At 41.6% G+C, this 14,887-nt stretch overlaps 1 protein-coding gene across 50 annotated transcripts in view; it reads right to left on the minus strand.

The window, feature by feature from the left end:
* The window catches only part of MTMR3 (myotubularin related protein 3), a 142,918-nt gene extending 128,295 nt beyond the window's left edge, over positions 1-14,623 (minus strand). For 37 of the 50 annotated variants that reach the window (XM_077950106.1, XM_077950102.1, XM_077950096.1 and 34 more), the window contains exon 1: positions 14,435-14,623. Coding sequence is in view for 6 of the 50 variants with exons in the window: in XM_015150125.3 (XP_015005611.2) it covers positions 14,435-14,449 (15 nt within the window). In the remaining 44 variants the exon portion in view is untranslated. Of the gene's footprint in view, positions 1-9,129; positions 9,252-14,434 lie in introns of all 50 variants that reach the window. The other 13 variants (XM_077950092.1, XM_077950083.1, XM_077950105.1 and 10 more) reach the window with 2 other exon arrangements.
* Between the last annotated feature and the right edge of the window lie 264 nt (positions 14,624-14,887).

Consider the following 14,887-nt stretch of genomic DNA (forward strand, 5'->3'; position numbering starts at 1 on the left):
AACTAACAGAGAGGAGAGGATGGGAAGGCATGAGGTTCAAAACTACCTACTAAGGGCTGGGTATGGTGGCTCACACCTATAATCCCAGCACTTTGGGAGGCTGAGGTGGGTGGATCGCTTGAGTCCAGGAGCTCGAGGCAACCTGGGTAACCGGGCGAAACCCAGTCTCTACAAAAAATACAAAAATTAGCAGGGCATGGTGGCGCACCACTGTAGTCTCAGCTACCCAGGAGGCTGAGCTGGGAGGATGGACTGAGCCCGAGAGGTCAAAACTGCAGTGACCAGTGATCGTAACACTGCACTCCAGCCTGAGGGACAGAGACCTACCCTGTCTCAGAAAACTTAAAACTATCTAGCGGGTGCTATGCTTACTACCTGGGTGATGGGGTCAATTGTACCCCAAACTTCATGCAATATACCCATGGAACAAACCTGCACACTATTATTATTGGGAGAAAAAGAGCTAATTTAGAACAACATATGTAGCTTGACCCAATTTGAGGAAAAAGTTTACCTTTGTATATTTGTTGAAAACAACTATCAATAAAGGACTAAAATTGTGTACTATTCATTCATATGAATACTACACAGCTATTAAAATTAATGAAGTAAGGCAAGTGCAGTGGCTCACACTTATAATCTCAGCTACTCAAGAGGCTGAGGCTCGAGAATCACTTGAACCTGGGAGACGGAAGTTGCAGTGAGCCAAGATTGCGCCACTGCACTACAGCCTGGGTGACAGAGCAAGATTCTGTTTCAAAAAACAATAATAATAATACACATATATCGACATGTCATTTTTCAAATTATAGAAAGTATGTACTAAAATATCACATAAATTTGAAACACAATACTACATAAAATGTATGTAGATATTTGTAGGAAGAATATAAGTGCATGAGCTAAAAACATAAATAACTTCTGCATAAGAAAACAGGATCTAAGAGGATGACAAAACGGACTGCAAGTGTATGCATATTTTAATTTTTAAAAACAAATATAGGCCAGGCACAGTGGCTCACCCCTGTAATCCTAGCACTTTGAGGGGCCAAGATCACCCGAGGTCAGTTCAAGACCAGCCTGGCCAGCATAGTGAAACCCTGTCTCTACTAAAAATACAAAAATTAGCTGGGCGTGGTGAGGAGCTCCTGTAATCCCAGCTACTCAAAAGGCGGAGGCACAAGAATCACTTGAACCTGAGAGATGGAGGGTGCAGTGAGCAGTGACTGTGCCACTGCACTCTAGCCTGGCAACAGAGCAAGACTCCAAGGAAAGGAAAGGAAAGGAAAGGAAAAAGGAAAGGAAAAGAAAGAAAGAAGGAAGGAAGGAAGAAAGGAAGGAAGGGAGGGAGGGAGGGAAAGAAAGGGAAAGAAAGAAAGAAAAAGAAAGAAAGGAAGGAAGGGAGGGAGGGAGGGAGGGAGAAAGAGAGAGAAAGGAAGGAAGGAAGGAAGGAAGGAAGGAAGGAAGGAAGGAAGGAAAAGAAACCTACTGAATTAATACATGGTGTTTGTTAAATTATTCTCCATATTTTTCTAAATTTTTTAAATATTTAAATTTTACTTTAATAAGCCAAGGTTGTGGAATTCAGAGACAGACAGGCTTCGTAGATTCTATATGGGATTTGTGTGTGTGTGTGTGTGTGTCAAGCCTGTTATTCTGTACCATAAAATTTCTAACTCAAAAAAAATTATATTATTAGGTTGGTGCAAACGTAATTGCAGTTTTTGCACTGTTGAAATTTGCCATTTGGTACTGGAATACACTCTTAAATAAATGTGGTTATGTTATACACCATTTGAATGCACATTTCGTGCCTTTTCTTGCTAATAACGTATTTTTTGCTTTTTTTTTTTTAGACTACAGAAATTATGTTAGACAAAAAGCAAATTCAAGTGATTTTCTTGAGTTTAAAATGGGTCATAAAGCAGTGGAGACAACTCACAACATCAACTACACATTTGGCCCAGAAACTGTGCACTGGTGGTTCAAGAAGTGTTGCAAAGGAGATGAGAGCCTTGAGATGAGCAGTGTTGTGGCTGGCCAGAAGTTGGCAACGACCAGTTGAGAGCAATCATCAAAGCTGATCCTCTTACAACTACATGAGAAATTGCCAAAGAACCCAATGTTGACCTTCTATGCTTGTTTGGCAATTGAATCCAATTGGAAAGGTGAAAAAGTTTTTTTGTTTGTTTGTTTTTTGGTTTTTTTTGAGATGAAGTCTTACTCTGTCGCCTAGGCTGGAGTGCAGTGGTGCAATCTGGGCTCACTGCAACCTCTACTTCCTGGGTTCAAGTGATTCTCCTGCCTCAGCCTCCCTAGTCGCTGGGATTACAGGCGCTCGCCACCATGCCCAACTAATTTTTGTATTTTTAGTAGAGATGGGGTTTCACCACGTTTTCCAGGCTGGTCTTGAACTCCCGGCCTCAAGTGATCTGCCCACCTCGGCCTCCCAAAGTGCTGGGGTTATAGGCATGAGCTACCACGCCCGGCCAAAAGGTGAAAAAGATTGATAAGTGGGTGCCTCATGAGCTGACCAAAAATTTTAAAAATCATCATTTTGAAATGTTGTCTTCTCTTAGTCTATGTAACAACGACGAACCATTTCTTGGTTGGATTGTGCAACAAAAAGTGGATTTTATACGACAACAGTGATGACCAGCTAAGTGGCTGGACTGAGAAGATGCTCCAAAGCACTTCCCAAAGCCGAACTTGCACCAAATAGACGTCATGGTCACTGTTTGGTGGTCTGCTCCTGGTCTGATCCACTATAGCTTTCTGAATCCCGGTAAAACCAACACATCTGAGAAGTACGCTCAGCAAATTGATGAGATGCACCAAGAACTTCAATGCCTGCAGCCAACACTGGTCCACAGAAAGGGTTCAATTCTTCTCCCCGACAACACGCTGCACAACCAACATTTCAAAAGTTGAATGGGTTACCAAGTTTTGCCTCATCCACTATATTCAACTGACCACTTGCCAACCGACTACCATTTTTCCAAGCATCTAGAAAATTTTTTGCAGGGAAAATGCTTCCACAACCAGCAGGATACAGAAAATGCTTTCCAAAAGTTCATCAAATCCCAAAGCACGGATTTTTACACTACAAGAATAAACAAACTTGTTTCTCATCGGCAAAAATGTGTTGATTGTAATGGTTCCTATTTTGATAAATAAAGATCTGTTTGGGCCTAGTTATAATGATTTAAAATTCACAATCCAAAACCACGATTGATTTTACACCAACCTAACAGTACCTACATTTATTATCTCAACTGCTCAACTTTTTTTTTTTTTTTTTTTTTTTTGAGACAGAGTCTCCCTCTGTCACTCAGGCTGGAGTGCAGTGGCACTACCTTGGCTCACTGCAACCTCCAACTCCCAGGTTCAAGTGATTCTCCTGCCTCAGTCTCCTGAGTAGCTGGGATTACAGATGCCCACCACAACACCCTGTTAATTTTTTTATTTTTAGTAGAGATGGGGTTTCGCCATGTTGGCCAGGCTGGTCTCAAACTCCTGACCTCATCTGCCCACCTTGGCCTCCCAAAGTGCTGGGATTATAGGCATGAGCCACCGTGTCCAGCCTAATCTTACTCTTTAAAGGCAGATAATAACAAATGTCTTAACCCAGAAATCTAGCCTTTTTGAATGATGTTCTCCATTCACAGAAGCATTTAAAACACTACAAGAGTGCAGTAAACTAACAGCAAAAGCCAACAAGCTCTAATCACTTAAACTCTAGAGGATATATGACACAGCTCTTCCTAAAATATCACCAGATGACTATATAAACCTAGAACGGCTCAACTCCCAGCTGTATATTAACACCAAAACTCCAATAAGTCTATACTGTCATAATAAAAATCATTTGCCTAAATATCTTCCAACTCATATCAGATGTATTAATATACAGCACATCCCATCTGAATTGCTACAACTCCACTTGATATTTAAAACACACCACCACACACACACACACACACACACACACACGGATACAGAACCCGGCAGTTTGGGCTGAGTTCTGTGTTTACAGAGTTCATAGAAACTGATTTTTCTTAAAGTGTCTTTCATAATTCTCAATCAGCTTATTAAGAAGAAAGAAACTAGATGGCTCAGTCCTCTTGTGTTTAATTGTGATCAAATCCCAGAATGTCTTTAGTCATAGGGGAGTTCACAATGATAAAGTTCAAATCAGTTTACCTGCCCCATTCCTCCCATACTACTTCCTACAACTGCCACTCCTCTTAGGAACTGGAGCCAGTTAACCACCCACTTTCTCAATGGTGACTGTGACATAAACCTTCACAAAACATCCAATGAAAAATAAAGACTTTAAAATAGCAGTTTTTGGCTGAGCGTGGTGGCTCACACCTGCAGTCCCAACACTTTGGAAGGCCAAGACGGGCGGATCACCTGAGGTCAGGAATTCACGACCAGCCTGGCCAACATGGCAAAATCCCACCTCTACTAAAAAATACAAAAAAATCAGCTGGCTGTGCTGGCTTGTGCCTGCAGTCTCAGCTACTCGGGAGGCTGAGACACGAGAATCGCTTGAACCCAGGAGGCGGAGGTTGCAGTGAACTGAGATCACGCCACTGCACTTCAGCCTGGGTGACAGAATGAGACTCCGCCTTAAAAAATAAAAAATAAAATAAAACAGCAGTTTTTCCTACTTATAAAAGTAATACATGCTCATTGTAGAAAAATGGGAAACTCTAAAAGAATAAGAAGCAAAAAAGCCACATTATCCCACCAAGACAGAAATTAATCACTACTAATATTTCCATTCATGGCCATCCAGGGTATCTTCTGTATATAAAAGTGTCTTAGTTCATTTACCAAACAGGATTTTAAGTACTGCAGAACAAGGGGGAAGTAACATACTAGTTCTTTGGAAGACTAATTTTCTTCGGTGTAAAGAAGTTACACTTACAGTTGAGTAAGTCAACCATATGTACAGGAAACTGGAGAGAATGACAAAGGTGAGGGGAATCATACCTGCCCTTTTTCATTCACTCACAGCAAACCATGGAGTCCATGTTTTGGGAACCATTATGTATGCAACGGCCAACTAATGAGTATGTTTCCTTCATAAATAGCAGCCTACTAAATAAACAAATACATACATACATACAAATATACAGTCTTGCCACAGAAGTTACACACACAGTGAAAGGAATGACATTAAGAGTATTTTTTTGTCACCATGAAAGTATCTTAAGAGAAAGTAAAGGGATATGTGAAACATTGATCTAAAATTCATGACCTCTTCCACAAAAATATTTTCTGTGCACGTAAGATGAAGGAACAATCTCACTATGGAAAACTTAACTGCTGGTTTTACAATACTATAACTTACTTACATGTGTAAATATGCAGGAGTTTAAACAGTTAGTCCACAAATATTGATAGCTTACTCTGTACCAGGCAATGTATTAACTGCTAGGAAGTAAAGGAGAGAACAGCCACCAATCCCTATTTCTGCACAACTTTCAGTCTACCTCTTGAAATATGATGTCGAACACTAAGCATGTGGCCTCCAGCAAGTCCCAACAGTCCTGATTAAATGATGATCTCAAATCCTTATGATGATCTAAGAAGACATATGTAAAAGTAGCTTATCAATCATGTTACCTAAAGTAAAAAGAGATATGTAGCCTTTTGTGCAAAGCACTACATATAGCAATCATCTTCCATATAAATTATCTCATTTCTTTTAACTGGCAAAAAAATAATCACTCAAGTTGCTTAATACAATCTCTTTTCACAGTCTCTAAGATTTTAATATTATCTTTCTCTGCCAATGACCCATATGAAATAACTGAAATTAATTTCCCCACTGTTTTCTAATACAAAAAGCCTTGTTTCCTGATTTCACAACTTATAGGGGCTGGGGGGCAGGCAGCCACAGATGAAAAGCAACTTATTCTAACTCAAGAAAAAAATTATCTTTTAATCTAAGAATCATCATGGAAAGTTTTTTATAGGCTCGGGCTAATCCAAATAGAGTTAGTGACAGGTTAATTGTGGTACTTTGAAAGCAAAGGAGAGCAAGTAGCAATTATTCATGCCTTCACTCAGTCTCTAGGACCTAACCTCTTATAAAACAGGGAGATATATATTATAGCCAAACTGCTTTCCAAAAAACATAATTTTTTAAAATATGTTCTACACAATATTAATTCTTCATATCTAAAAGAGATAGATTATTTACATTGCTTCTTATCCTACTATTTGTCCTTTCCAAATTCAGCCACCTCAACAATGCAAAAAGTATCGAACTGATGCTTTAAATGTATTTTTGCCCTTATTGCAGATATGACTCTCAAGAGCATGAGACTTTTTTTCTTTTTTTTTTTTGAGACAAAGTCTCACTCTGTCACCCAGGCTGAAGTGCAGTGGCGCAATCTCGGCTCAATGCAACCTCCGCCTCCCAGGTTCAAGAGATTATCCTGCCTCAGCCTCCCAAGTAGCTGGAACTACAGGCACGTGCCACCACGCCTGGCTAATTTTTTGTATTTTTAGTAGAGACGGGTTTCACCGTGTTAGCCAGGATGGTCCGATCTCCTGACCTCATGATCTGCCCGCCTCGGCCTCCCAAAGTGCTGGGATTATAGGCATGAGCTACCATGCCCGGCCTAGCATAGGACATTTTAAAGGCATTCAAGATCCAACTAAACTGGACCATCTGCAAAACTAGTGAAATACCCAAAAACAAGCATCTGTAAATGCCCAATATTAAACCTTAAGAGTCTAAAGCAGTAGTACACAAAGCAAATATAACATATCTCCAGGAGACTGGGCACGGTGGCTCACACTTGTAATCCCAGCATTTTGGGAGGCCAAGGCAGGCAGAGTTCCAGACCAGCCTGGCCAACTTGGCAAAATCCCATCTCTATTAAAAAATACAAAAATTAGCCAGGCATGGTGGCACACACCTGTAATCCCAACTACTCAAGTGGCTGAGGCACAAGAATCACTTCACCCCAGCAGGCAGAGGTTGCAGTGAGCCAAGGTCGCACCACTGCACACCAGCCTGGGTAACGGAGAAAAACTCTTGTCTCAAAAAAATATATATATATTATATATTATATATACACATACATATTACATATCACATATTCACCTATGTATTATATATATTATATATACGTATATTATATATGCATATATATTATACATATATTTTATACACATATATATTACATACACATATATTAATATATACACATATATATTATATATACACACCCACACACATACACACACCTCCAGGAGTAACCAAGACGCCCCAGGGTAAAAAAGGAAAATATCTGAACTTTATTTTTAATTATCAACCTTGTTAATTTTTTGTTTGTATTTTATAAAGTCCACAATAATCAGTTACCATACATATATTATTTGTAAATTAAATATCTAAGGATTAAGAATTGATGCTCAATTTTTCTTCTCTTTTCTCAAAGCAACAACATGAAGTCGTATCATTTTCTTTTTTTTTCTGACTTCATTCTTCCCATCTCATCATTTTTTTTTTAAAGAGACAGGGTCTCACTATGTTGCCCAGGCTGGAATACAGTGGCTATATTCATAAGCACAATCACAGTGAACTTTAGCCTTGAACTCCTTGCCTCAAACATTCTCCGGCCTCAGCCAACTAAGTAGCTGGGACCACAGGACCATGTACCGCACCTGCTTAATGCTCAAAATTTTTTAGTGATGGGGTAAGCAACCAAAAAGTTTGAAGACCACTGGTCTACACCACTCCCTTGCACTGTGAACTTTCATTTTTATCAGCTCTCTCCCAAAAGTTAAGCTATGGAAGGAAGTCCTGATGCTGAAAAAGAAACAGAAGAAACGCTGTTTCAAACTACTTTAAACTCCCAACAACAAGCTAAAGATGACAAATCACTAGCAAGAATATATGAAATTGAATACTAATATGCTGTTTATGGGAATTTCGTATAGACATCCTATCTAAAGGGCATCTTGAGTATATCCAAATTTAAAACACACATACCCTTTAACCTAATAACCCCACTTTTTTTTTTTTTTTTTTTTTTTTTGAGACTGAGTCTCACTCTGTCACCCAGGCTGGAGTGCAGTAGCTTAATCTCGGCTCACTGAAACCTCCGCCTCCTGGGTTCAAGTGATTCTCTGTGCCTCAGCCTTCCAAGTAGCTAGAATTAAAGATGCCTGCCGCCACACCCAACTAATTTTTGTATTTTTAGTTGAGACGGGGTTTCACCATGTTGGCCGGCCTGGTCTTGAACTGCTGACCTCAGGTGATCCACCCGCTCTGGCCTCCCAAAATGCTGGAATTACATGCATGAGCCACCACACCTGGCTAATAAACCCACTTTTAAGAATTTATCCTGGCCCAGGCGCAGTGGCTCAGGCCTGTAATCCCAGAACTTTGGGAGGCAGAGGCGGGCAGATCATGAGGTCAGGAGATTGAGACCATCCTGGCCAACACGGTGAAACCCTATCTCTACTAAAAATACAAAAAATTAGCCAGGCGTGGTGGCGCGTGCCTGTATGCCCAGCTTCTCAGGAGGCTAAGGCAGGAAAATCACTTGAACCTGGGAGGCAGAGACTGCAGTGGGCCAAGATCACACCACTCCACTCCAGCCTGGGCAACAGAGTGAGACTCTGTCTCAAAAAAAAAAAAAAAGAATTTATCCTAAGGAAATAATAGGACAATTCAATGTCCAAACAAGTTCATCACAGTATTGTTTTAAGAGAAAAACTGACAATATCCATTAACAACACAGAACTGCTATAAACTATGACACATCCATATTATAAAAACTACATGTTCATTAAGGGAATATCAATTTTACATGGAAAGTTGTTCTTTAATTATTTCAATAGGTATGTATAACAAAAAAAAATAAAAATACCAAACATTACATCCAGATGGGATTACAGGTCATCTCTACTTTTTTTTTAAAAACACTAAAACTGTTCTGGGCCAGGCACAGTGGCTCACGCCTGTAATCCCACCACTTTGGGAGGCCAAGGCAGGCCGATCACCTGAGGTCAGAAGTTGGAAATCAGCCTGGCCAACATGGTGAAACCCTGTCTCTACTAAAAATACAAAAATTAGCCAGGCGTGGTGGCGGGTACCTGTAATCCCAGCTACTCGGGAGGCGGAGGCAGCAGAATTGCTGGAACCCAGGAGGCTGAGGTTACAGTGAGCTGAGATCATGTCACTGCATTCCAGCCTGGGTGACAGAGCAAGACTTCGTCTAAAAAAAAAAAAAAAAAGTTCTGTAGCTTTCATAACAGAAATAATTTCATTTTGAAATTTAAATGATATTAAGTTAAAACTCCAAATTATTGTCCTATATCACTTCCAAAACTCTTTTATAAACACTCTGTCTTCCCATGTCATTTGTAGAATCAGTCTAAACAATTAAATATTTGGTTTATCTCATAGAAAAATGATAGGCATAGAATAAATAACAACCCTATTTCAAGTTAACCATCTTGTCTTTATACCAATTCTTGCCAGTTATGTCATGATTTATCAATACACTTCTAATTTCTTTATATTTTGCCAGAGTATAAATTTATGAATAATTCTGAAAACTAAATAAATTTCTATTTCTCTTCCGCAACTAAGTTACAAAAGTATTAACGACTTCGGGAGGCTGAGGGAGGGAGTATCGCTTGAACCCAGGAGGCGGAAGTTACAGTGAGCCGAGACTGCGCCATTGCACTCCAGCCTGGGCAACAGAGTGAGACTCTGTCTCAAAAAAAAAAAAAAAAAGAAAGAAAAAAAAGTCTTAACTACTAAAGAAATTAGATTTAGACCCCAGATAAGTGAAATCAGAAAAGCTTGCTACCATCTGTCATACCAGAATCATTCTGAGTATCTGTAGTTATCAGCATCAAGACAATACCTCTGTGTCTATATTTACTTTTACTTTATGCAACGTACTGATACATTCTCCTTCTGAAAATGCTTTAAATAAGTACACTGATTTCATTACCCTATGATACTGCCACCTGCTACTTAAAAACACAGCCTTAAAACTTTACACAGAATGTACTAAACTCCTTGCTCCTACCACCTTCTACTACTGCTCCAACATAAGAAAATAGGTGAAAGTCAGCCAAGTCTATTCCAAGTACAGACCTTGGCATAAATGTGAGACACCCCAGGCTCCTCTGAAGTCCCAGTAACATTGTGACTATTCCGACTGGCAGACAGGATACATGTGCTGAAAGGTTTCTCCAGCCAGAGTACAGAAGCAGAAACCTTTTCTGTTGCCGTATCAGTGATATTGGTAAATTCTGAACTTGACAATACGGACTAGGCTTACCACTGCTCCACAAGCCAATTCTGCCAAGGCATAAAATAGGATTCTAATACAATATGATTCTAATACCAGCCCCTTACATTTTTAGAATACTTTTCATATACGCTATTCTGTTTGATCCTCCCCAGTAGTCTGTTAGAAAAGTAGAGAAGTTGCTCTTCTTCCTTTCACTAATGAGGGAATTGGAGCTCAGAGGGTTATGTAGCTTGCCAGAAACAACACGGCTAATGAAGAATAACAACCCAGGCTTGAACCCAAGATTTACTATCTACCCACTTTCACGCTACAATTTTCATTTTTAATATCTGATACAAATATGAACTTAAAAGGTATATTGTTTCTAGATACAAAAGCAATGATGAAAGCATATCAGTATTGATATCACAAAATTAAGATTAAAAATAGCAATGACAAGTTAATAACTTTGGTAGCCTCTAAAGTTACTGGGAGTCCTAGTTCAACCCAGTATGAATCTGATACCATCTTATATCTTAAATCAATGTTACACTGATTATAAATTTATGTATATATTCTCCATAGAAAATTACAGAATTGGGTGGTAAGAAACAGCTAGCTATATAAATTGCACAAACTCCCCCCAAACCATTCTCAAGTCTTGTGACTTCACACTAACTTATGAAGTTCCCAATGTAAAACCCGATTTGATTTCAACACTAAGCGAATTACAACAGCATAAGCATGTTCTTTCTACATAACACTTGCAACATACATTCAATTTCCGAAGCACTTTTGGACAATGTCTAAAATCCATAAGCTAAAAGCAGAACCCAACACAGAATCTTGTTTCTTTTAAATAAGAAAGGTTCGTCTACCTATATGAGATGAATACCAAATAACATAATTAGAAATTATTAAAAATTTGCAGAATCAGGTTACAGAAACTACTTGAGGTCAAAGACTATAGGCCCTTAATCGTATAGATGGGAAAACTGATGCCCAGAGAAGTTAAGTGACATTCCCAACAGCAATAAATGACACAGATGGAATCAGAATATATGTCTGTCAGTCCAGAAGTTCCCATTATTCTATACTACCTCTGCATTTACTGTGCTCTTAAAAAAGTCACTAATATCTAAAACACTTAAGACCCACTAAGACTCAAAAACTAGGGGACACAATAATGTTCACAACAGTCTTTAGAAAACAATTTCTTAAAGGAATCTCAAAAATTCCAAACAACAAGCACTGAAAGCTGGCTCTTTATTTTCATTTTCTTTCCTATCCAGAGCCCTACTTGATCAAAAACTGACTCTTTAATCCATTGCAAAATATTAAGTAGCTTTTAATAACACTGCTATAAACCACCATAACTGTTGTATCAATACTATTCACTTACTAAAAAAAATATCTGAGGGCGCAAAATATGCTGATAACTGCACTGGGTACTGGGGACACCAGGGAACAAAACAGACAAGGCCTCTGGCTCTTCTAATGGACAGCTGGGTGCAACTCTAAAAATACTACTCTATGATTTGACAGGATATTTACCAAAGTCCTTCACTACTCTACACAACTATAACATTTTCTTCCACCTCTTCCAAACTTGTAAGAACCTTCACCACACTCCCCTCTAAAACATGAATACTTCCTTTGGTAACAGCATTCCACTTTACTGAAGGTGTGAACGTGTTAACTAGAACTATAGCAGATTTTTAAACTGACTTTACCACTCCTCATGGCCTGCGGCAAATTTCAAGAAGTTTTCACAATCCATAGTAACCCTTCCTGGTTCACAACCCTGGTCTCAAATGGCTGCTAACACACCCATCCTACCCTCCACTAGAAATCTGAGTCAGACGGTTTAGGAGCAACCATGATGGTGGGAAGCATCTTCAGGGGACCCCTTTATGAGCCAGAAGCTGACTTACTTCCTCTCCTTCCCTGTTTATTTCTTCTGAATTCTTCAATATATCTTTGGGTACAGTATATCTCCAATTAATCAGCATCTAATTTTATCAAATGTGTTCCTAATAACCTGTGCACAAATTAACTTTTGCCAACAAATCTGTTTCCCCGACATAAATCCATTATATTTTAAGAGATGCTCAATTTGCATCTCTTTTTTTCATGCTTCCCTTCTTCTCCACCTCTTAAATTCTTAAAGATCTATAAACAAAAGCACTCTGAGAAGTCGTAATTAATGGGAGGTCTTTGGAATACCCAACCTAAAGCAAAAGTTCACATGCCTTACTGACCAGAATCATTCACGGAGTTTTATAAGGATAGATTCCCAGGCTCTATCCTCAGAGATTTTTAATTCACCAGGTCCTGCATGAGTTCGAGGAATTTAGGTAGTCCATAATATTTCTAATGACCAGCCTTAAACTAGACAACCACTGAAGAACCTGGCCTATGAGCTGAGAAACTCAGGTTCTTTTATGGCTGGCCATTAATGACAAGCGGGGCTGTACCACTGTGCTGGTCACTTGAAGTTCTCTGAGTCACCTGAAAATGAGGGAGTAATTGGAGCCAACAGAGGTCTTCATAGGCAGCCAATCTAAAATTCTAGAATCCTCCAAATTTAATATCACTTCTATACTGAGTTTACTCAAAACAGTGTCATTCTGGCTCGGGGCAGTGGCTCACACCTTTAATTCCAACACTTTGGAAGGCCAAGGCAAGCGAATCACTTGAGGTCAGGAGTTCCAGACCAGGCTGGCCAACATGGTGAAATCCCCATCTCTACCAAAAATACAAAAATTAACCAGCCGTGGTGGCACAAACTTGTAATCCCAGCTACTTGGGAGGCTGAGGTGGGAGGATTGCTAGAACCCGGGAGGCGGAGGTTGCAGTGAGCAGAGATCGCACTACTGCACTCCGGCCTGGGCGGGAGAGCCAAGATTCCGTCTTAAAAAAAAAAAAAAAAAAAAAAAAGAAAGAAATGAAAAAAGGTGTCATTCTGTAAACTCTTCTAGCCTACCCAAGTCATGGGCCCTATAAAGGGAAGACTTTCTGCATGCCATCAATGTCTCCTGTCCTACTGAACAGCCCTGAATCTGAAAGGGGAAGGTCTCCACCACCTCTCCATGGACAAATCACAAACATTTGACATTTAAAAAAAAAAAAAAATCATCTCCTGTAATTCAACCCAGGCCTCTCATGGCATTACCATTCACATATGAGAAAGCTGAACCTCAACTAGAAAAGTACATGGTTTTGGGGTTTTGTTTTGTTTGTCTAGGTTGTGGAAAAGTAGATGTCAGAAAACAAAGTGGATGTCAAGATACTATAACAGTAAGAATTTAGGCCTGGGTCTGGAAAGGACATTTGAACATCAATATGTAATAGTAATCCATGTCCAAAACTCACAAGTGAGATTATCAAACTCCAGGGGAGTCTATTAATGTGGCCATAAAATCTACCCCATAATTTTGACATAAGTTTTCCAGCCCAAAATACAACCGACAATATCATCTTACGGGTCCGGAAATGCCATCCATAAAGCAAAATTTCTACCGGAGAAATAACACTGTAATCATTTGCGGAGCAGTCTGACCAGTGTTCCCTGAGTTAGGCCAACCGCCCCCAACCATCCTTCCCACCTAAGTACTACCAGGTCAGGAGGATGCCCTGTTGCATGATCAGGCGGTCACTCCCTTCCACAAGGCCCAGGCCCGTACAGTTCGCCCCGGGGCTCCCATGGCCCCCGACCTCCAGTATCCGGCAACGATGGACCGCCACAGACCCGGCAGGGGGCGAAGGGCGCACATCCATCTCCCAGGAGTCCGTGGGAATAACCCCGGGCGCTCCGAAGCTACGTCCCACACCCAGAGCCGCACGGGCCCATCCCCGCCAGGTCTGGGAAGGCAGCCCGAGCCCAGGACCCCGCCTCCCCCGCACCTAGGGTCCGGGCCGAGCTCGGCCGCTGAGCTCCCATTCCCACTCCCACACCCAGCGCCTCCCCCTGGCGGCGACGGCCGCTGGGGACGCCCCTCCCCGGGCCCCGCACGCAGTCCCCAGCCCTCCCAGGGCGCTGCCTCCTCAGAGGGTGACAGCCGCCTGGCCGGGGCCGGGGCCGAGGCCGGCCCCTCCTCCAGGTCTTCCTCACCCCCCGAGGAGACGGAGGACGGGGATGGGGTTCTTACCGGGCAGCAGGACATGGCGAGGCCCGCCACGGCACAGTCTCCTCCTCCGCCACCCCACCAGGCTGCCTGCCAGGGCCGGCGCGGGGTAGCGCCTGAGCCGCTGGGACGTCTAGTCCTGCTGCTACTACTCCGCCGCCGCCGCCGCCTTCTCACAACCACAACAACATGGCGGCAGCGGCCACACAGAGCGCGCTCCCGACGCCGAGCCGGGCGACGACCGGGGACGCGCGCGCACGCTCGGGCGCTGAGCCCGGTGTCCGGGAAAGGGGGCGGATCTCCGCCCGTTGGACGGGGGCGGGGCCTGGACAGGTGGTCACGCCCCAGGAGATGGGCGAGGCTGCAGCCCAGACTAATACCCGCGGCTGGGGAGAGGCTCGCGAAAAAGCCCAGCGGAGGAAGAATGGCTCGACAGATGGGAAATGGGTGGAGAAAAAGAGATGACAAAAAAAATCT

The sequence above is a fragment of the Macaca mulatta genome, chromosome 10 (genome assembly GCF_049350105.2).
Source record: "Macaca mulatta isolate MMU2019108-1 chromosome 10, T2T-MMU8v2.0, whole genome shotgun sequence".
NCBI lineage: Eukaryota > Metazoa > Chordata > Mammalia > Primates > Cercopithecidae > Macaca > Macaca mulatta.